Genomic DNA, 24,150 nt, shown 5'->3' with positions numbered 1-24,150 from the left:
TGAAAAAAAAAAACCAATGGTGCTTGGTTTTTTTTTTCATATTTTTTTCCTATTTTCGAGTGATAAACGATATAACGTCAGGCCGCCCTTCTCGCACTATTTGTAAGTGCGGTAGGGACGCACCGATGCGATAAAGCTTATCCAACTAGTGCTACACCCGCAGGTTTGTCCCAGTTAAAATGTGTTATACACATTGAAAAACAAACTAGTAGTACAAAAATTACCTGCTAAGTTTGAATCATAATAAAATGGACTAGAGTTGTTTTTCTTACATTTTAAAACAAACAACTCTTTCAATACCTATGATTAAACATTGAATGATTTTTTAGCTTGTGGTGGGTTAGAGGATACCATTTACATACATACATTCAATCACGCCTATATCCCATAAAGGGGTAGGCAGAGCACATGAAACTACTCAAGTTTCAGTACCAATATTGGCAAATAAGGGGTTGAAAGAAAACGAAACTATGACTTCTGTATACAAATAGTTTGATACACGAAAGCTGACCGAATGGAAATGAACGAGACTTTGCACCGTCAAGTTATTATATAAATATAGTGGACAAAGTGCCAAACATATGTATACACAACTTCCTGTTTTTAAGGTCGGTGATACATATTTTTGGCACCTTGTCCGCAACTATATTGAATACCTAAAGCACACCTCGGCCTCTGGCGATCAAATATATGAAAGAGGCGCGTTCCTAGCACAAAGTCTAAACTCGTGTAGGTGAACGCGTACTATGCTTGTATGAGTGAAATATGACAGGTCGACTGTTCGCGTTTTTGACAGGTGAGGTAAGCGAGAGGGGGTGGGCGGCACTTTCAGCGGGGAGCGGGAGTGGCCATACTGTACGATAGTACTCTTTATTATACTGTGCCTAAAGTGTTCATTAGATATATTGGAAGCGGTTGAGTACTTTGGCTCAAAAATATCAGAACATGCCACATAATTTTCATTCACTCGTTGATTTATTATATTTAATTTTCCTTCCACCTATGTAGTATAAAGTATTAATTGTATTCTTGTGGACATTTTTTATTGGCTTTCTGTGTTGTATTTTAACAAAAGCATTTGTTTTTCCTGTTGATGCCATAAATAAAATAAAATAAAAAATATTTCATTTGTGTCAGCTCTTGTGTACAGGCCTATATGAAAATAATACTTAATGAATGATTCGGCGCAATTGCGATTAATTGGTCGGGTTATCCTCGCCCACCATGTCTATCTACACCAATACACAGTCTTTGTTACATCGATACAACACACACTAACTACAGAACAGACACTACTCTCTTTTCAAAAGTGAACCTTGCTGACATTTAAGTCGAAAATAGGTCGCTTTTGAAAAAACAGTCCTACACATTTTAATAATTCAAGAAAATATCAATGATTGTCAGTCCTAGACACAAAAGCAGTAAGTATAAAATATTAATTGACACCAGCCCCTCTAGCACAACTTGTCTTGTCGCGCGCGAGTCCATCGCGCGCGACAAGTTTTGCTAAAAGGTCAGGTAGTCAAGCACATTTGCGTGATATAGCGTATCGCGTCGATACGTCCCTTTCGCAATCACAGAAAGTGCGAAAAGGACGCTGCAACGTGATAGGCTATATCACGCTACCGTGCTTGCCTGCCTGTAGTAAACAGCCTTTTAAGTAATAAGCTATCTATATCAGCTTCCACATGTGAGGTAACAATATTTGATGATACTGCATTAATGTATTCATTCAAAATGAAAGATTCCTGTTTCTTGCGACTTTCTTACATTTCCGACAATATTTCAATTTGTCTATGTAAAAATTTGCGAAACATGTACAGATGTACTGCGAAAATGGTTTCCTTCGTATTTTTCCGGAATCGTTCGTATTTGTAATGCTAGTTCAGTACATCTTGTACTGAGACTGACTAAACGCGCATGACACGTTCGTATTTTTCCGTAACAATACGAAGGCAAATCTTTTCGCACTACATCTGCATCTAGGATATATCTGCATCTAGGACTGCATTAATAATAATAACTGACCATTGAAAAAGTAATAAACAAGAATAATATTTACGCTTATACAGTAAAGTACCTAAATTGTCACGATTTTTATATTTGTACATAATTCTAAAGTAAATTCGAGAAATGAAAACAGATCAAAATGGACGAAGTGAATATAACACTTAACAGAATTAGTACGACGGCTATGAATGATAAGTAGGTATAAGTGGTTTTCCTGAGAATGTTATATATGACAATAAGTATGTCTTAAACGCTTAATTCCACGAAATACAGATGGTCCAAAATATCTAGAAAAATCTTTAAAAAGCGCCATTAAATCCTATATATAGTAGTCGGTAATATTAAAGAAAGTTACCGAAAAAAAAAATCATATCGAAGAGTGGTCATACCGAAAAAAAGGTGGAAGGGTTGGCATTTGACAATCTATGCCTACAGTTGTAGTTAACTCATATGATAAAGCAGATATATCAAAGAGACACGTCTAATGTTACCGAAAGACACATTCTCAGGAATTATAACAAGTATTGCTTATTAATATAATTGAAAGTCAAGAGATAAGCACTATAGACGGATAGTTAAATGTAAGTTATAGTTTTAACCCGTGGGATAAAACAGATATAAAAGTATCATGGATCAAAGAGATACCACTCTTACCGAAAGGTGAGCAACAGGTCTAATGTTACCGAAACGTACATTCTCAGGAGTTTTAACATAAATACAGTATAATACTGTAATTGGTGAGTTACCAATATATGGTCAATTGGTCAACTAGGTTATACGCGTATTTTAAGATATCTTCTGAACGGAACAAATTAAAACCGACATAGCTTCTTACATTAAGTCTTGTGACCACACTTCGAACATAGACAGTTGATAGATTTTTTAAAACGTTCCGTTAATATAAAGATATCTTCAAAAGACGCATTTAACTTTGAAAGATACCTAAACTGTATATCTAATTTTACCGAAAGGTACACTGGGTTTAGAATAAAACTAACTTAAATTATTAACCATCAGCGACCGTATCTAACCCGTAGGTTACAACTTAAAGGTAGTAAAAGTTACCGAACAAAAAAGTCGAAGATGGGCGTGGTGGCGATAAAGTTACCGAAAATGTGATGTTACCGAACCTAAGGGTAGAAGACGGGCGTGGTGACGATAAAGTTACCGGAAATGATTCGGTCAAACTGTGTTTTTTGGAAAAAAAATAATTAAATCCAAATAAAAAGAAATGCGGTTTGATACCTTAGGGTAAGGTGCTTTGCGCACAGGTAAGGTAAGTGCTACAAAAAAATGCATATAACCTTTTTTGTTTAAAATTTAATAAGAACTAATTCTTTCATAGACACTTTTTTCATAACTCTGATCTATCTATCTATCTATAGCAGCCTTTGATACTTTTCTTAAAAATGAATAAAACCGTAAACCAGGACCTATTTCGTGCTAAAAGGGGGTGTTGAGTCAGGGGGACGGTAGAGGCCGCTAGTGTGCGCAAAACGCCTTACCCTATGGTACCATACTACATTAAAATTTTGCTGGATTTATTTTCTTTTAATTTCCCATACATTCGAACACAACTTGACCGAATCAAAAGGAGTAAAAGTTACTGAACCTAAGGGTCGAAGACGGGTATGGTGGCGATCTTCTGCTTGGCGGCTTCGGTTGAGTCGTCGCAGAGGAGGAGCGTGTGAGAGTAGCCCATGGCGACCTGGGTCACGTTGGTGCCCTCCATGCGGGTCACCTCTTTGGGCTTCGCGGTGGATTTGGCGATTTCACCGGTGCCCTGCGGATGTTGGGAGTTAGGTTATAAACAGTAGTTTGTATATCTGCGGGAACTCTTAAAATAGGTCAAATAACATTAGACTATTTTATAGCGCTGTGTTCTTACAGGTGGAACTGGAACTCCCAATTACTTTCAGTCCGCGGTGCACTTACAACTATAAAGTTTCAGTGCGTCTCCGATTGTCTACGGCGCACCTTTTGGGACGTCCATGACTCAGGAACAAATATCCGTGCTCATCACACAAATAAATGTCCTTACCGGGATTCGAACCCAGGGCCGCGGCTTGGCAGGCAGGGCCATCACCGACTAGGCCAGACCGGTCGTCGTCTAAAGCATTTGGTCTAGGTTATAATATGTGGCGCCATCAGAATGAGTATAATTTTATTTACCAAGGTACGTTTTTTTATTCGACTTTATTTTGATTAAACCATTATACCACAAAATAAGAGGTATAGTTACCAGTTCTCCGTATGTCGGGGACACGCCCCAGGCTATCAGGGAATCGTCGGCCGCGATCACGATGGATGTGTTGCTAGTACCGATACTGCGGATGTTCCAGCCTGCAAGGCAACATTTTAAAAATCATATCGAGTCAATTTAAGCTTTCAGAAGTAAGAATGTTTTCTATGAATATAAGTATGTATTTATGTATATGTAAGTATGTATGTCGTCGCCTTGCACCCATAGTACAAGCTTTGCTTAGTTTGGGGCTAGGCTGATCTGTGTAAGGTGTCCCCCAATATTTATTTATTTACATAGAAATTCGACTGGACATTCTCGTTAGATGAGTCTTGGTGACACTTATTATCAGGCCGCCCGTATGCTTGACGCCCGTAATCCTAAATATTTTAGTAATGTGGCTGACAGATGGACACAGTAGCGCTATAAGGTTTCCTTTTGTACCGTTTTAGTAAGAAATTCTAAACGGGTCAATAGGAATGATAATTCTGTGTCAACTATTTTACTTTACTAAAAGTAGTCGAGAAAATGGATAATGTTGTTCTAATGTAGCTCACCTGTGAGATCCTGAACGGGTTTAGGGTACATGTTCGCCTCTCCGGTACGTTTTGTTTGCCCAAATAGGAATAGGGTACCTGAGAATGAGATAATAACAGAAGTAACCAAAGTTAGAAGTAACACAATAACATAAAAATTTAATCATGGAATGACTCCAAAACATTATTAATCTTAATTTATTCAGTCAATAGTCACGATAGACATGGTGCGCTGAATGGCAATGCCGAATACGCTGGGCAAGATATGCCTGTTAATATATTTAAAACGGATGTATATCTAGATTCCTAAAGTTTTTTCTTCTATTTTTGTTTCGCCTAAAACTCTTTGGTATAATGATCAGTTGGCCTAATGATGATATGGCCTAATTTTGGTTGCCCTATTCAGTTTTGGATGAAATCTTTAAGTCCTAAAATTTTGTGAACTAATATTAATTGGCTTACTCATTAGTTACACTAATACAGTTTTTCTTTGAAGTTTTTCTTCAAAGACTGCGCTAAGAGGGACATGGCAGCCTTTAAAATCGACTACCAAAACTGGGAGAAGCTTGCGGAGAAGCGGACGGAGTGGCGAAAGTGCGTTGGAGATGGTCGCAAGTTCGTCGATGAGAGCTGGTTTGCGGCACTTGCTGACAAAAGGGAAAGAAGACACCATAGCGAAACGTCGCAATCGGTTGGAAGCTTTCCTTGTCAGATGTGTGGCAAAATGTGTCGCTCTCGCATAGGTCTCTTTAGTCATCAAAAGCGATGTCTTTCGGACATTGCACCATAAATCGTCTGAAATAGACGCTAAGGCCATATATACAGTTTTTCATAATAATTCATTGTCATAATCTTTTACCCACCTAATGCACTGCATGGCCTAATAATTATTACTCCTATAGCGATTTTAACTAATATTAAGTGGCCTAATAGTTTTGCTCCTTCTATAATTTTGTAGAAGTATTAGATATCCTAAAGTGGATTTAGAGTCGATTTTGTGGTTGTCGCAGTTCTAAACTAACCTAACCCACTTTTCTGACAACAAGTCGTTTCTTGAACCTGACCTAACCCACTTTTCTGAAAAGTCGTTTCTTTAGGTTACAGTTCTAACCTAACCCAATTTTGTGCCAATAAGTCGATTTTGTGGTTGTTGCAGTTCTAACCTAACCCACTTTTCTGACAAGTCATTTCTTTAATGGTCACAGTTCTAACCTAACCCACTTTTGTTGCAACAAGTCGTTTCTTTAATGGTCACAGTTCTAACCTAACCCAATTTTGCGCCAACAAGTCGATTTTGTGGTTGTCGCAGTTCTAACCTAACCTAAACCACTTTTCTTGCAACAAGTTGTTTCTTTAATGGTCACAGTTCTAACCTAACCTAAACCACTTTTCAAGTATTTAGTAAACTGGTTATTTTCGGGCAGGCAACAAATCAAATTCAGCAAATATAGATTACTGAGTTGTTATGCCACAAATTATTAAGCATGACATGTATTAGAACAATTAATAAGTGGCCAATCATTATTATGCGCATTATTTATTAGGCTAATACATATGAGGCGAAAAGAATTATGGAATAATAATATAGATCAAAAGTTTTTATGATCATAAATTTTATTGCAAATAAAATAAGGCCTTTTAAGTAATATAGTAATAATAAATAGGACAAATAAAGATTAGGCCATCCATTACACTATGCCAAGTATGATGTTAAGCTAATTGATTATTAGGTTACATGCCCATTAGGCCAAAACGGTTAGGCCAAGTGAAAATAGACCAAACGTTCTTAGGAATGTAGAGGGACACCCATTTAAAACATTACATATTCATATTGTAAATGATAAGGCGATAGGAAGGACGGAGATCGGGCTTGCCGGCCGATTTGTATTCAGTACGCTTGTTGCAAGTTCTGACGGCTCAGCCACGACATTGGTCAAAGCGCGATAGCGGTGAGCGGAGGCCATACATAGGAGCGAGACACAGCGATGGGACTTTTCATTCGCACGTATGGCTGCCGCTCACCGCTGTCCCGGTAAGGGCATTTATTTGTGGGATGAGCACATATATGTTCCTGAGTCATGGATGTTTTTCTATGTATATATATATCATTGTCTGAGTACCCATAACATAAGCCGTCTTGAGCTTACCGTGGGACTCAGTCAATCTGTGTAAGAATATCCTATAATATTTATTTATTTATCATTTCCATATCTGTGTAGATGCGAACGACGAGCGAGTCGTGTCTTCACGCACACACAAAACTCTAGTATCTCATTCACAGCTAGACTGTAGGTGGATCCGCAATGTACGGAGCGTACGCCGCGCGCCGCAGTTGCGCAGTACTTGATAAGGCGGGGTACAGACTCGTCGTTTTGATGTAACTCACCGATCTCATTCACAGCTAGACTGTAAGTCGATCCGCAATGTACGGAGCGAACGCCGCGCGCCGCAGTATCGAAGTACTTGATAAGGCGGGGTACAGACTCGTCCTTTTGCTCGGCGTGGCCGAGACGACCGAAGCCGCCAAAGCCCCAGCTGAACGCGCGCTTCTTTGAGTCTATGGCCACCTGCGGACAAATGAGTTAACAAACTAAGATTTTCCTACAAGTTCTTTGCTAATAATACTTAGTCAAAGTATTTATCTATATAAGTAAGTATATCGTCGCCTAGCACCCATAGCACAAGCTTTGCTTAGTTTTGGGCCAGGTTGATCTGTATAAGGTGTCCCCAAATATTTCCTTTATTTATTTCTTTTCTTAGATTAGGTTTTTTACAATATGAGTATAAAAGTAAAATAAAATAAAACACTTACAAAACAATATAAAACATATAAACACATTATAAAAAACCTGACCTAGGGTGCCGCCAGCAGCGGGGCAGGGCCCAAGCTGCCGGTGGTTAGGGCTGCAGAGAGAGGAACCGTCGGACTATCCGCGCCGTGTCCAAAATCACCGCCTTCTGCATCTGGCCCTTGATCCAACCACCGAGCGAGAGTCTCTTAAGATGTTGGTCGAGACTCTTCGCTATGAGACCGTTCGCTGAAACGACTATCGGGACAATGATCGTTGAATCAACATCCCACATGGTGGTTATCTCGTGAGCCAAGTCTAGGTACTTACTGGACTTGTCCTTCTCGGCTTTCACGAGATTCTCATCATGGGGGATGGTGATGTCAACGAGCACGGCCGGCGTTGCGGTCGATCTATTATCACAATGTCAGGCTTATTGGCTACAATAGTCCTGTCAGTGATAATAGATCGATCCCAATAGAGCGTGGCACGGCCATTTTCAAGAACTGGCGCAGGTAAGTACTTGTAGTACGGTACTTCGCGGTCCACAAGGCCGTATTGAAGAGCAAGCTGCTGGTGAATGATCCGGGCTACGAGATTATGCCTGTGCAAGTACTCACCGTTAGCAAGATGAGAACAACCGGAAATGATATGCCTGAGTGATTCTCCGGGACGGCGGCATGCCCGACAAATGTCGACCGTGCCGTCCTTCAGGATATACCCAAATATTTATTATTATTATAAAAGTGACAGACGGTTGTGATATCTGGCGCACTTACAGCCTGGGGATCGATTTTTGAATTTCAAACGCACGAATTCGCCGTTCGAAAGTCTGTGGAAAACGACGTAATGCTATTTTTGACAAAGGACGGCTAGTAATTTTAAAACTAGTGGTAATGACCACTCGTTTTCGATTCTGTTAGTAGAATTTCAATTGCTAGTAGGGGAATATTATTGAACGAATTTCACGAAATCGAATGGAATAGATTCAAAAATCGGCCCCCTGGCTAAAAATAGTAGATATTAAAAATTGGCAATATCGTCGTGGGATGTCACATTTCTCATCAATAGAGGTATATGTGAGAAAACGAGACGACCCGACGATGTTGCCACTATTAAATTTCTACCTTTTTTGCCAGGCTGGCTGTATACAACAACCCTTGCTGTGGGTAATCCAAAGTTTGCAACGATTTTCAGAGCCCCGCCAGTGCAGATGTTATTTTAAACGTCAAACTTTGATGAAATTATGACGTTTGGAATCCAGTGATTTGTTTGTGTAAAAAACCGGTGAAGTCAGAATTGAACAAACGTAGTGACACTGTGAGTGTAGTGTGTTTGGACAGACCATCGAGTGTGAATGCGACCAGTGGTAACACTGAAAGTGAACGCAGCCGACGCGCGCGAAGGAGGGTAGATCGCGCGCTGTCTATGCAACTTTAACATCCACCCGCCTTCGTCAGTTTTCCGTGATCATGATGCATGCAACTGCGTCGAAATATCGGGAGCTCGACAAAAATCAAAAAGGTAATCACGGTCTATATCCCGGTCAATATAAGTTTTATAGAGTTACTGTGAAATCCTGGTCACGACACCAATTTAAACCCATCCCTCTACTACCACAACCCTGTTTTACCTGAATCAGTCTAGACATAAATTGGCGAGCTAGATTGCTAAATATACTCCGACACTGCGATCTTGTCAGTAGAAAAAGTCGCAAATTTGAAAAATGTTGATTTCTCAGTGAAAATTCTCTTCAATTTCCACTGACAATTTGTACAAGTTTTAGTAAACCGTGTGGTTGTTCCCGTACGAGAAGGCCACGATGTCCAAGTACTTCACGGGCGCCACGTGCCCGTCTTTCGTCATCTCGAAGAACAGCGCCACGTGCTTCGTCACTGTCTCCAAGTGGAACGAGAGCTTGTTCGAGGTCACCAAGCATTTATAACTTAGAGCGAAGGTCGTAAGAGCAAGATTTTCATTGGGTTTTTATAGAGTTACTGTGAAATCCTGGTCACGACACCAATTAAACCCATCCCTTTACTACCGCAACCCTGTTTTACATGAATCTGTCTAGACATACTATAAATTAGCGAGCTAGATTTCTAAATATACTCAGACAATGCGATTCTGTCAGTAAAAAAGTCGCAAATTTTAAAACTGTCGATTTCTTAGTGAAAATTCTCTTCATTTTCTATTGAAAAGTTGTATATGTTTAAGTATACCGTGTGGTTGTTCCCGCACGAGAAGTCCACGATGTCCACGTCCTTCACGGGCGCCACGTGCCCGTCCTTTGTCTTCTCGAAGAACAGCGCCACGTGCTTCGGCACCGTCTCGAAGTGGAACGATAACTTGTTTGCGGTCACGAAGTATTTGCCGTCGGTGTTGTGGCCTGGAGGCAAAGTTAATGATAAAGTTTTTTAATAGTAACATGTTTTACAGTATTACTAAGCTTTTTGCAAAAAAAAGGTATTTTCTCTTCTCCGTCCGGAAAACGTGAAGTTTCAGGCCGCTGCGCTAAACAAAGGTACCGTTTTCCGGCTCCGTCGAACAGAAAAATTGTGTACACATCTTGCCAGTAAAGAATAAGAGGGCCTCAGAGCACATGTTTGTTGACAATAACATGTACGAGGGTCATGCCAAAAGAAATTATAAATAAATTTTGAGTAAAATTTACATACTTTATTCTTTATTACAGCTATCTATTTTTTCGAAGTATTCACCGTGAACACGTATACACGTTTTTATCCGTCTAAACCACTTAGAAAATACCGATGACCACTCTTCTTTAGACACCTCAGAAATTTCGTAATTATACGCAGCCAACGCATCTTCTTTGTTCTCAAATCGCCTTCCTTTTAATTTTTCTTTAATTTTAGGAAAAAGATAAAAATCACAGGGGGCTAGGTCAGGGGAATATGGGGGGTGGGGCAGAATAGTCACGTTTTTTGAGCTGAAATAGTCAAGTGTTCTAGCGGAAGTGTGCGGGGCAGCGTTGTCGTGGTGCCAGAGCAGGTGCCGGGTTCCTGACTTCGGCCGCTTGTCACACCAAGCTGACAGTACTCTTGGGGCACAAACTGTCACATAACAGTAGTCTTACCCAACTGTCCGTATTCGGGTAGCCCGAACGAGTGCAGCCCGCCGTTACAGTCCAGGATCATGGAGAATTCCGCCCCGCACCCCACCTTCACGATCGGCTTACCGCTGAAACATCCCGTTAATAAACTAAGTAAAACAATATTGCTGTTTACTGCACTTACATACAACTAGCTTTTGCACGCGGCTTTGCTCGCGTTAAATTCGATTAATTTCGGAATGCTCCATACAAACTTCCAACTCCCATTTTAGGGATTACAAAGAAACAAAAAGTAGCCTATGTCAATCTCCGTCCCTTCAACGTATAAAATCACGTCAATTCGTCGCTCCGGTTTGCCGTGAAAGACGGACAAACTAACAGACACCCACACTTTCCCATCTAAATATATAAAAGAAGAAATTCACTGACAGATAATATTTTTTTCCCCTCACTAGCTCGGAAACACGTGTTTTGTCCTTTAATACCAGCGGGTGAAAACGCATTTTATCCACTAGTGGGTAAAGTAATTTGACCTTGAATAGAGTCAAATTAACTGCTTTAAAATTGATAAAAGTAGGTGAATCTAGGAATAAAGATGATTTACCACCTGTGGAACTACTGGAAGCAGTGATAAACGCATTTTATGCGTTGTATTTTCTTCGCTATAGTGAGGGGAAAAGTTTTGTGTTACACTCGGGTGCAAATGTATTTTACTTCTCGTGTGTTAAAAAACTCGCAAGTTCAGGATTCTATTCTCGAACCACTCGCTTCGCTCGTGGTTCAACTATAATCCTTACACTTGCTCGTTTTTCAATTCCACATTCGGCGTTAAAATACAACTTTGCACCCTTGTATAACAAATAACTATTTATATTTTTATAATACTAATAAAAAAAAACATTTATTGCAGAAAACGGGTTCCATAATATGGTTAGTTAAATAAATAAATAAATATTATAGGACATTCTTACACAGATTGACTGAGGCCCACGGCAAGCCCAAGAAGGCTTGTGTTGTGGGTACTCAGACAACGATATATATAATATATAAATACTTATATACATAGAAAACATCCATGACTCAAGAACCAATATCTGTGCTCATCACACAAATAAATGCCCTTACCGGGATTCGAACCCGGGACCGCGGCGTAGCAGGCAGGGTCACTACCGACTGCGCCAGAACGGTCGTTAGTTGCTCTAAAACTTAATATACCTATGTAAGATTAATTTAGTAAAAAATAAAACATTACGCAACGAAACAATAATTTCACGGATCCCTCTTCACGTGCAGACCCACGAACCGGCCAAGGCCGGGCGAGCCCAGCTTGTCCGCTATTATATAATAAGTATGGATTTTTAAAAAGCAGAAGTATTTGCGATTTAGCTAAATTTAAAAGTGGAAAAATTACTGAAGCTTGAAATTGAACTCACCACCTTTGGAATTTGGATAGATGCCGATTGCGAACAGCCTCGCGAGGCAATTACAAATGAACTCAAGCGGCATAGGTATTGCCTATGTAGACGGGCCGTGCAACCTACCTCAGCCAAGGCCACATTGACCATTTGACGTGCAAGGACATTACCTCGCATGTCTGTTCGCTGTGTGGACCTTGTAAGACGCTGACAACACACCCAATGACCTTGACGTTAGCGTACACTGTCTATTAGTATACACTGTCAGTCTGAGTAAGTGAGAGCGCGATATCACTAAAATACGGCGGCTAGGTACGAAAATTACGGAAAAATATTAAAATGAAAGAGACAGATGCATTATTATTCCATTCATTCATTATTTGTGCAATATGTTTCGTTAGTGTTTTAGATATGTACATGTATATCTGTTACTGTAATTTTAAATAAAGACAACTAAGTGAATAATTGAACGACATGGAACCATTTAATGACGAACTAGAGACCAATCTTTTCTATCGAGCCGATTTCATTAAATCGTGTATTGAGTACGGCTATGTTCGTTGAAATATAATGAATAATAACATATAATTTACTTGCCTACTAATAGTTTGTCTTAAATAATTTTTAAGAAAAAAAAACGGCCGCCTTTGGGATTCTGGTGAAAGCTATTTGCGAATGTTGTGTTGGATTATGTAGAAATGTGTAGGTATTTTTTAAAACTGCTTTAATTATTTGATGGCAACACAAATGACTATACGTATACCGTTAAGGTTTGAGGAGTTTCCTCAATTCCTCATGAATCCGATTATAAGAAATCGAAGCTTGACAGATTTGAAAACTTAATATGCTTAACAAACATAACAATAAATCTCATAACAAATAAATGTCACTGTTCTGGACGTAAGTGCATGCTATTCTTGATTTCTTATAAAAATACCAATGTATCGTATACAACTATAAGTGTGCCGTTCAGATTTGAGGAGTTCGGTTCTGACCATCATCAGCAGTTCCACTGGACCAAATGTCACTGTTCTGGACGTAAGTGCATGCTGTTCCTCTAAAAACACAAAAATCACCATAATGTATGCCTTTCAGATTTGAGGAGTTCCCTCGATTTCTGCAGGATCCCATCATCAGAACTGGGTTCTGAGAAAAATGGGACCAATCTGTATGCATATACATTCAATAAAAAAAACGGTCCAGTAACGACGGAGATATCGTGGAACATTAAAAAAAAATCAAAAAAAAAAACATAAAGACGAATTGAGAACCACCTTCCTTGAGAGATTTGAGGCGGCGGTTAAAAACTGCGCATGTAACATCAATTTTGCGCAATTGGGTGTTGTCAGCCCTATAAGACGTTCACTTTTACTCACGTGTATCGTATACGGGTAGGCTTGAGCACTTGCGGCGAGCTACTGCCGAGCCCGCACTGCCCGCTCTTGTTGTCGCCGCACGCGTACACTGTTCCCGTGTCTGTAAATAGAATATTAATTTAAATTACAATAATAGTATTTCAATTTACAAGCACATTATTACCGGGGGTTACATTACACTAATTTGGCAGCGATATGGGTGAAAATGTAATTTTAAGTATTTTTTCTACTCCCGTACTGTTATTCGTGAGTTACAAGGTCGTGCATAGAACTTAAAAACCCTACATAAAAGATGTCAGGACAAGTCTATCTAGTCTATACCCTGAAAACATTTAGTAGAAGTAGCACGATATAGCTGTTACAGTTCAGTAAATACATTGCTACCAACTTAACAAACCAATTCGCAGAGTCGAGACTCCTTCGTTTTCTGCTGCGTTCATTGGCGACGCGTCGAATCGCATTCAAATGTATGAGAACTCGATTCAACTCGGCTCGATTCGTCTTAGTGGCCAGGCTTCAAAGAACCATACCATAGACAGTTTTATTTTCATGTTTGCACTCAAACTGCATATTCAAAATGGTAGGCGGTCCACTAGATAACTAAGATGACTGAAAGTAGGTATTTGTTGATTTATAATTTTCTTTCAAAATAAGTGCTTGGTCGTAGAAAAAGTATTGTATGCAACGGTGTTTAACTGAGTCAAAAAATGCTCGTGGCGTCTTTATTAACAATTTTCGGCTTCGCCTCAAATTGTTACCCACGCCACTCACCTTTTTTGACCTCTTTTAACCACCAGTTGCATAAAATACTATTAACCAGCAATTCTAAGTAATTACTTAAATTGATGTCAAATTAGCTTGGCGTGAGTCAAAGTATTCGCTACCTGTGTAGGGAGTATTAATCTATTGTGACCTGGGTTCCGGCAGAAAATCAGTGCTTCGGTCGAAAGAGCGAAGCGTATCACTGAGCCGTGACTCTTTTGTCCTGCTGCAACGCATACAATTTGTATTTTCTTTTTTTATTTTCTCTTTTTGTTATTGTTGTTTTTTTTTAGTGTCTCAATGGTATTTTACTGCTCTGTCTATTTTAATTATATTGCTCCTAATTTGTGTTTTTTAAATTGTGTATTGTGTGTGTTTGCAGTCTGCCAAATAAATGACTTATCTATCTATCTAAGTATTTAGTAATTGTGCTCAAATAGTCAGTACCTGTGACGAACAGCGAGTGGTGCCGGCCGACGGCGGCGTGGATGATGTTCATGCCCTGCAGCGCCGGGACGGGTTCTGGAACATTCCTAGTGGTCGTGTCGCCAAAACCTAGCTGACCGCTGCCGTTGCGACCTGAATTACAAAACAGGTTGTTTCAAATTAGGGAGCAATTTATATTAAAGTCCGTCTATGTCCATCAATAACAAAACGCTGTTAAAATCAATTAAATTATTTAAGTAGCAAATAATCAATAACGTATGTTGCTCTTAAAATGAATTAATTGTGAAGCGCTGGTGACCTAGCGGTAAGAGCGTGCGACTTTCGATCTGGAGATCGCGGGTTCGAACCCCAGCTCGTACCAATGAGTTTTTCGGAACTTATGTTGCGAAATGTCATTTGATATATGCCAGTCGCTTTCCGGTGAAGGAAAACATCGTGAGGAAACAGGACTAATTCCAATAAGGCCTAGTTACCCTTGGGGTTGGAAGGTAAGATGGCAGTCGCTTTCGTAAAAACTAGTGCTTACGCCAAATCTTGGGATTAGATTAGGTAGTTGTCAAAGCGGACCCCAGGCTCCCAAGAGCCGTGGCAAATGCCAGGATAACGCAAGGAGGATGTATGTTGTTCTTAAAATGAGCTTACCAAAAGTATATGCTGTTCCATCTTCACCGATGAGAATGGAGTGACCGGCAGTGCAAGAGCTCACGATGAGGCGGTACTGAAAATATTTACACACATTTAATATTTTAACAATACGTTAATTTGAAGGAAGATCAGCGCTGACTGTATGGTTAGCATTATGCTAAGGCTGGACCATTTCGTAGTAAACGATAATTTTATATTATGTTCTTCTTCTTCAACCTAGAGTTTTCCCGGCCTAGCGAAAGGGTCCGCTTTCGTGCTCAGTCTTCTCCACTTTGCCCGGTCTTCGTCATCCTTAGGCGTGAGATTGTTCTCTTGCATGTCCGCTCCCACGACGTCCAGCCAGCGCTTCTTAGGCCGGTCGGGCCTTTATATCATGTTATAATAATTAAATGTGTTTGTTTGTATTGTAATACCTATTCGTAATTAAAACCGAAATAAATTACACATATGAAAGAAAAAGTGACCAAGTCCTCTGGTGCCTGAGGCTGGAATCGAACCAGCGTACTCTCCAATCGCGGGAGATGCCTCTTTATCCGCTCGGCCACCCAGGTCACAGCTGTCGAGGTCGAAATTATCTCTCATATTTTATACTTTTAAACGAGCAATTCTTGTATATTTATTTATTTATTTATATATATATTTATTTACACTGACGATTTCGGAAACCGCTCTAACGATTTCGCAGAAATTTGTTATGTGGGGGTTTTTGGGGGTGAAAAATCGGTCTAACTTATCCTTAGGTCCCGGAAAACGCGAATTTTCGAGTTTTCATGCGTTTTTCTTCGCGCGCCATCTCGTGTGCAGTAGTTGTACTGTTAAGATAGAATTCTTTCGGTCGATGTAAGTACTATTTATTGCAAACACTAGATGGCGACACAGGTCAAGGCTAAAACAAGAGTTTTTGTGGCGAAATGCGCGCCATCTCGTGTGGAGTAGTTGTGTTTTTAAGGCTGAGAATTCTTTCGCTCGATGTAGGTACTATTCATTTTTGAACTAGATGGCGACACATGTCAAGGATACGAAACAGAACCGAGCGAAGCTCGGTTGCCCAGATATTGAGTAATCTATACAAGGACTCGTAGCGCCCTCTAATAAAGATAAAGAGGCATCTCCCGCGATTGGAGAGTACGCTGGTTCGATTCCAGCCTCAGGCACCAGAGGACTTGGTCACTTTTTCTTTCATATGTGTAATTTATTTCGGTTTTAATTTATATACATAGTAGTGTGACTACTTTAAGACAGCACAAGTTGAAATATTTTCAATAGATTATAAATTTAACTTGTGTTCATTAGAACCTATTTGTAATGTTTACCACGAATATAAGCATTGGCATAACTAATTTATGATGTTTTGTAACCTTTTTAATTTGGCAAATACATTCCGGTATACATATTGCGAAGAGCAGAATCGAGTGACCGGGGTGATCGTAGGCGCCGTCCGTTCACTCACCCGCCCGAGTCCGGGCTAACCGTGGCCGTCTAGCAAGAAAACGTGACCGGGCTGTCCGTCACACCTTCGACACGTTCCCGGCGCGGGCTAAGTGCGTTTTCACATTATCCGATCCGATATCGGATGTCGGACCGATATCCCATACATTACAGGCGCCATCTGATTTTTTCTATTGAAATCCTTTCGACATCCGATATCGGATCGGATAATGTAAAAACGGACTAAATCGAAGCGTCCGTGATGACGTAGTTCTTTCCATACAAAAAGGACATCGTCACGTTCCGTCGACGGTCCGTCCCGTTCTAGTGTGAGCCAAGCTTTAAACGATTTCTATTCTATTCGATTTCTATAAACGTTTTAGAATAGGTTACTCGATAGCGTAAATGTCACACAAAATGTATGCAACTTTTGGTTCTAATAATAACTAGGGATGTACCGACTAGTCGCCGACTAGACGGGAAAGCCGACTATCCGGCCACATTTGTAGTCGGCGATTAGTCGGCAACTAGTCGGCAAAACAGGCCGATTAGTCGGCACTTTATAAGTCATAGAAAAATAGTACAAAAATAAATTAACAGCTGATATAATTGTATTATGTACCGTTTCGTTATACCTTGGTTAGTCAAAAGCACAAATATCTGTTATCAAAAAAAAAAATGAATAAAATAAATCTCCATACGGCAGCAACACTTTAGAAACCGCTAGTTTATGCCGTTTTGAAAAACCGACCTGTTAAGACTAGCCAAACACACAAACAAAGCATTGATTACCAAGCTAAAAACCTAGATACACTATAACAAATATAAGAAACTAGCTTTTGCCCGCGGCTTTGCTCGGGTTAAATTAGAAAATTGCGGAATGCTCCATACAAACTTCCACTCCCCATTTTAGGGAAGAGGGGTGTTAGAGAGAGACAAAAAGTAGCCTATGTCACTCCCCATCCCTTCCACTATCTCCACTTAAAAAATCACGTCAATACGTCGCTACGTTTTGCCGTGAAAGACGGACAAACAAACAGACACACTTTCCCATTTATAATATTAGTATGGATAAAGTACAAATGGCGGACATTCTCTACTAGTCAACAACAGGCTAAACAGAAAGAATAGTGCAGAGTAAGAGTGGTGCAGGCTGATATCTATAGTAGTTTGTGGTCATGTTGTTGGCTGTCAGATATGTGAGATCAGAGATGTTTAACCCTTAGATGTATATATGCATCATCTATTTTTGACTCTAATGACAGCATGTCAAAATTCAAATTTGAATAAATCTTTTTAAAGGTCGGGGAGCCGATGGGACGTGTAACGGTTAAGGCCGTTAAGCAACCGCGTTCTTGACCGTAAGGTCTCAGAGACCGGAAACAGTTTTTGTACCTTGCGGTCTGTCAGCCGATGGGACGTATACAATTTGAGATGGGTGAGAGAGATTTCGTTCTTGGCAGTCAGGTCTGAGACCGGAGACAGTGACTGTACCTTGCGGTCTGTGAGCCGATGAAACGTGTACAGGTTGGGATGGGTGCAAGACATTGTGTTCTTGGCCGTCAGGTCTGAGAGACTGGAGTCAGATTTCGTACCTTGCGGTCTGTCAGCCAATAGGATGTATAAAATCTGGGATGGGTGAGAGAGATTTCGTTCTTGACCGTCAGGTCTGCGAGACCGGAGACAGTTTATGTACCTTGCGGTCTGTAAACCGATGGAACGTGTACAGGTTGGGATGGGTGCAAGACATTGTGTTCTTGGCCGTCAGGTCTGAGAGACTGGAGTCAGATTTCGTACCTTGCGGTCTGTCAGCCAATAGGATGTATACAATCTGGGATGGGTGAGAGAGATTTCGTTCTTGACCGTCAGGTCTGCGAGACCGGAGACAGTTTATGTACCTTGCGGTCTGTAAACCGATGGAACGTGTACAGGTTGGGATGGGTGCGGGCGGTCGCGTTCTCCTTCTTGGCCACGAGGTCCCACGACACGAGGCCAGCGATCATCAGCACTCCAGGAGTCTTGTAGAAGGTTTTCAGCAGCTCCTGTGGAATAATTTATTAACTGGATCAAGTAGAATGGAGTGATAGAACTTTATACAAAACAATACACTCTTTTTTTGGGCAGTTGTGTAAGAAGGTTAAATCTTACTTGACAATTTTCTACTATAATATATAGCGTGTGTTATTGTGAAATATTAATCAGTAACGCCATCTAACCTGGTATTAACTGGCTTGGCGTTCGCTTGCAATTGGACACTCTTGAGCCTCTAGAGTTGTAAAGGGAAGGGTTACCTCAGGCAGCTTGACAGTAGGCTCGTCGCCCATAGGCGACGGGGTCCTCTGCTGCTCTCTCGGCTCTGACGTCACCGAGTCATTGCTGTCCTCGTCTTCAGACACCTGCTTGCGTGGCTTGCGGGGCTTGCCGCGTGGGGCGGAAGGCAGGGAGCGCTTACGGGTCCCGTTGTTCGACATTGTTGGGCTGTGAATATAATAGAAGTTAAATTTAAAGATGTTAACTTTTACCTATCCTACGCCAATAGCCGGGTCCTCACTGACTGAGCAGCCTCGCGAGGCAAAACATCCGTGCTCATGCGCGCACGTTTGCCTTACCTGAGCAAATTAAAGTCAACTGTTCAAAATAGTCTTGCGAATATTTATTACAGCATGATTACAGCATTCCCGTGTTGGATCACTATAGAAAGCTTTCGCACCAGAAACTACTAGGAGCCAGGGCTCCGGGGGGGCACCGACTCCACCTCGAAAAAGAAATATATGGAAACTAGCTTTTGCCCGCGGCTTCCCTCGCGTTAAATTCGACAACTGCGGAATGCTCCATACATACTTCCACCCCCCATTTTAGGGAAGTGAGGGGTTAGAAAAGGACAAAAAGGAGCCTATGTCACTCTCCATCCCTTCAACTGTCTCCACTTAAAAAATCACGTCAATTCGTCGCTCCGCTCCGTTTTGCTGTGAAAGACGGACAAACAAACAGACACACACACTCTCCCATTTATAATATTAGTATGGACAATGAGAATAGAGTCTTACGAAGTTATATAGGTCTTTGGTAAGGATTAGAAAGGAATTCAATATACACTCCATAGCTCCATAGGGAAATATTCATCTATGTCTCAACGTCAATGACACATAATGATGTGCAAGTTGCGGAAACTTCCCAAAAAAATCTTTAATTTCTTGAAAAATTCACGAAACTTTCACGAAAAATAAAGGGAATTTAAATTTATGAAATGGAAAGTTTCCATCCATACAAAGTATGGAAAGTTTCCGAAGTTTTCCTATGTGAAAATTTCAGAATTTTGGAAACTTTCCGTCGGCACATCAGTAATGACACAAGATCACACAAAATATTATACACAAGTATGGAGATTAGAGGCAAATTAGAGGTACTTCTACATTCCATAGACACAAGTTTCTACACTCCATGGAGACAAGCTATAAGATGGACATTTGATGGACATCAATTGACATGTCAAAATTTGTCAAATTGACACTATGCCTTAATATTGTGCATTCTGCTGAAACAATATTTTGCCAAGCCTGGTATTTTGAAGATCCTAAACAGGTTTTGGGTAAGTTCCTTCATTATAATACCTAGAAATTTTGAGGACCCAAAAGCTGAGAGTATGCTGAGAAGCCAGCCCAGCCGGCACGGGCAGTGGCAGGGAGTCTAGCCGCCAAGCACTCATGTCTGATGATGATGACGGGTCTCCAAATGACTCGGAACATGTCATCAAACCGAATTATAAGAAAAATGGCTATCGATTCTTCAATTTTTTATCTCTATTCGTAAGAGCCATATTTTATTATTATTTGTATCTCCGTTTAAAACTCTCTGGTCTTTCGAGCCCGGTCATTCATAAGGCGTGCGTGGGGATATAGATCCAACACCTAGAGGCCATTTGGAGAGCTTTGATGTCATGTAGAATGCCTGCTGGAACCCATTCACAGGTACATGAATAGATACCCGTGAATCGGACTGATATACCAGATCCAGTGATTATCATGACAGTAATCATAGCCGAGTTGTAGATGTGATGTGCTTGTCTAGTCTATTTTTAAACGGATTCACATTTTGTGCTGAGACCACGTCTTCTGGGAGTTTGTTCCAAGATCTCACTACTCGTTTGCTCATAAAGTGTTTATAAGAGTTACTGGGAAATCTATGACTCTCTAGCTTTAAGTGATGACCTCTCAGACGAGTGTTGTTATTATGCTTGAACATCTCTTGAAATTCCTTGAAGTCATACTGTCCAGTTGGTATTTTGAATGTCTCTATTAAATCTTTTAGAGTCTTTTAGAGTAGTGAGCTTTAGTTCTTTTAGCCTTTCCTCATATGGCTTGTTTTGAAGTTGTCTTGGCAGTTTAGTGAAGCTATGTTGGATTTTCTCTAGCATCTCGTTGTCTTTGGCATAATAGGGACTCCAGGCTTGAAAAGCGTACTCCCGTACATAGGTCTGACATAATTTTGCAAAAAAAAACTTATTTTTTATGACTTTTTAATCTTGGTTTAAAAAAACACTTTTTTCGAAATTTGATTTTAGTGAAGGGTCTTACATACATGAAATCGGTATGTTTGGATGTATCTTTGACTTTCCTAAAACTTCAAGAGAGATTTTAATTTTAAACAAACTTCAGCTGATCAGGTTCGAGTCAAGGTACGACATGTTGAGTTTATAATTTTTTTTTTAAATAACATAACATCTGTCTTATGAAAGTACCAACTTAGACAATACAGGAGGGGTCAATTCTCCATACAAACGTTCCTGGTTTTTGAAGATAGAGCAAGGATTTTTTCAACACAGATTATCATTATTTTTATCTATGTTGGACTGTTTTGATTTTTTTGATAATTGTAATTTTTAAAGGCGCTAGGGCCCATCAAAAATTTTCAAAATCAGCCTTATTGATTATAGGGCAAGTGTGGTATTCAAAGTTGGTAACTATCAGCTAAATGAAACTAAACGGTCAGACACAGATTATTTCATTGTTATTCAGATTCTTAAATTTCGTAATGATTGATTAAGTTTTGAAGGTGGAAACAATTGAGAGTGGAACCTCGATTTTAAAGATTTTTTTCACAATATCTTTTAAGTGAGTTGTTCTGAATGGACAAATTCTTTTTTCAATAAATCTGGTTAATAACACTAGTAATATTGAACCAAAATTCCCAAATTGAAAGCCTTTCCCTTTTAGCATTTTTGCTCCTGTAGCATCTTAAGTATAGTTTTTATTCTTATTTATTGAGAAATATTGCTCTTATTTTTCTTCTTATTTTATTATTCCAGCTACATGTACATTTTATTTTACGTACGTACATTTTTATTATAATTTCGACTAAATATATTGGTAATTCAGGAAAATTATTTATAAAGTACTGACAGTAACAATATCAAAATTTTAGCATTAATTAGAACCATTTTTGTAACATTATTAAAATGTTTAAAATAAATAAAAGTTATTTTCATATTAATAACACAACAATATGTTAATTCGCGCAATGCAACATAATTCAAATAATTTGTATATATTTTTAATAAAAAAAGAAGAAAAGAAAAGACGCAAATCAACTCCATAGAATTCAATAACGGCTTGTCGGACAATGGACACATAACGGTCAAAAATAAAACATAAAAATAACCGTAAACAAATCCGATTTCGTCGGAATCAGCCGGTAACGATAAGTATAAGTGTATTTTCTTGTAAACCCACGCTGTATTTAAATATTTTACAAAATATCATCTTTCATTTCACAAATTCAGCGAAAACCGCAAGCCTTCACGACACGTGCCGAAAAACAAAGTAAAAGCTCACAATGCAATTAATTAATAACCTTATTAAGACTGGAATATTAAAAACAACCAAATTATGGCTAAAACTTACCGGTATAACACAATAAACTAAACGTAAAAATATTATTTATAATGATGTCTATCAAAGCTTGCGTTGCTCGTGGCCTTAAAAAAATGGGGATGCCGTAAAAAAAAAACATCAAACACCGTTTGTTTTCTATTTCCTATGCTTCATGGCTGTTATTATTATCTCATTTTCGTACTCTTTTCATGTCTGTGGTCGTAAAAAAATAATTAGCACAGACTCAAAATGAAACTGGCTGGCAGCCCCGAAAACGCGCTTCATTTGATTTGAAATTTGTTGCACTTGTTGCTTGCTGCTGGGCTGCTGGCCCATGGCGTCTAACTTTACAGCAAATGCAATTATCTAATTTTAAATTAATATTTCAGAAATATTTATACTTATACGAAGAGTTTACATGTAATGTCATAATAGAATTCTTAGAGTAATATCATATCATAAATTTTGAATAGTGTACATTTAGGAATAACTTCAAAACAAAATTTATTTTATTAAATAAGGCTTCGTCTATCTTATATTTATTATTTACTCAAGAAAGTTATTTTTTTAATTCGCCTTTGAAGTTCCTCAGAAAATAAACAAATTATTTTTACCGGTCTGGTTGGTCTACATGAGAGGGCATTGTTTGGGCTGGTGTCTCTCTCGAACTTATTGACAATGTCAACATCATTCAGTGACGTCATCGCTGTCATAAATTGGGGATACCAGTCAATATTCAAAGTTATTAGCAAATCTACTAATACCCAATGAGGAGGCACACTGGCATGTCACTGTCATTCATATGTGAGAGAGAGAAAAAATACCTTCTTCTCGCTCTCACATATGAAATTCTTTATCTGTCACCTTTGAGTGTGCCTCGTCATTGAAGGTTTTTTTAATTATGCAAATCTTTGATTTATTGGCATCAAAATAATTACATTATAATTATTAACCAATTCTTTAAAATATGCCAAAGCCCTAGTCTGAACTGAATGTAATACTAAAAAATCTTAAAATTCATAATCTTAAAAAAAAATTGGTTGTCTGTAAAGTCGGTTTACGGACGGTAGTTTAACGTGATAACGTCAAACATTACAGTAGTATAGACAGGGGCGGTCAGAGTATAGCAAAAGGGGCCCGATTCTGGGACTTTTTTCACGTTTTTTTATTTATTTATTTATTTATTAAAAATACACAAAAGTTAACAGTATTTCACCAAAGCACTTATGTGGTAATATAATTATGTACATGTTAAATTGACATAAATAAAAGCAAACACACTTAAAAGTTAAACTATGGTTATTACATTAATCACCTAAGGAGTGTAGAGTCTATGAACCTTAAGACTTTTTTCTGTAAAACACACCAACACTATCAGCAAATATGTCAATATCGTCTGTCTCCAACATGATGCGGTTAAGAGCAGCTCGGGCTCGAGCGGTGCGCCGGGCCGCCGCGAACAGGCGCCGCCGCCGCCGTCTCCAACATGATGCGGTTAAGAGCAGCCGGCACCGCGCCCGGCGGCACCGCGCCCGGCATGCACAACCATCACATTCG

The 24,150-nt window shown here is 39.5% G+C and overlaps 1 protein-coding gene across 1 annotated transcript; it reads right to left on the bottom strand.

Moving 5' to 3' along the window:
• Positions 1 to 61: 61 nt before the first annotated feature.
• Positions 62 to 22,697, bottom strand: LOC125241894 (protein RCC2 homolog). The gene is made up of 12 exons (XM_048150590.1): positions 22,624 to 22,697; positions 19,015 to 19,201; positions 18,622 to 18,765; positions 15,293 to 15,368; positions 14,651 to 14,782; positions 13,442 to 13,541; positions 10,675 to 10,778; positions 9,800 to 9,966; positions 7,175 to 7,355; positions 4,810 to 4,887; positions 4,253 to 4,353; positions 62 to 3,793 (listed from the first exon to the last, which is right to left on the bottom strand). Exons 2-12 carry the CDS (start codon positions 19,192 to 19,194, stop codon positions 3,623 to 3,625), a joined length of 1,434 nt encoding a protein of 477 aa, XP_048006547.1. The 5' UTR covers positions 19,195 to 19,201; positions 22,624 to 22,697; the 3' UTR covers positions 62 to 3,622.
• Positions 22,698 to 24,150: the final 1,453 nt, after the last annotated feature.

This window comes from Leguminivora glycinivorella, chromosome Z, assembly GCF_023078275.1.
Source record: "Leguminivora glycinivorella isolate SPB_JAAS2020 chromosome Z, LegGlyc_1.1, whole genome shotgun sequence".
NCBI classification, from domain to species: domain Eukaryota; kingdom Metazoa; phylum Arthropoda; class Insecta; order Lepidoptera; family Tortricidae; genus Leguminivora; species Leguminivora glycinivorella.
The sequence above is the reverse complement of the archived record's forward strand: the minus strand, read 5'-3'. Positions and strand labels throughout refer to the sequence as shown.

Coding starts and splice junctions, on each gene's coding strand:
- LOC125241894 (XM_048150590.1), bottom strand. CDS start 19,194: ATGTCGAACAACGGGACCCGTAAGCGCTCCCTGCCTTCCGCCCCACGC. Junction 10,779..13,441: donor CCTACCCGTATACGATACAC/GTGAGTAAAAGT, acceptor GGGATGTTTCAG/CGGTAAGCCGATCGTGAAGG. Junction 9,967..10,674: donor ACCCGAATACGGACAGTTGG/GTAAGACTACTG, acceptor CTTTGCCTCCAG/GCCACAACACCGACGGCAAA.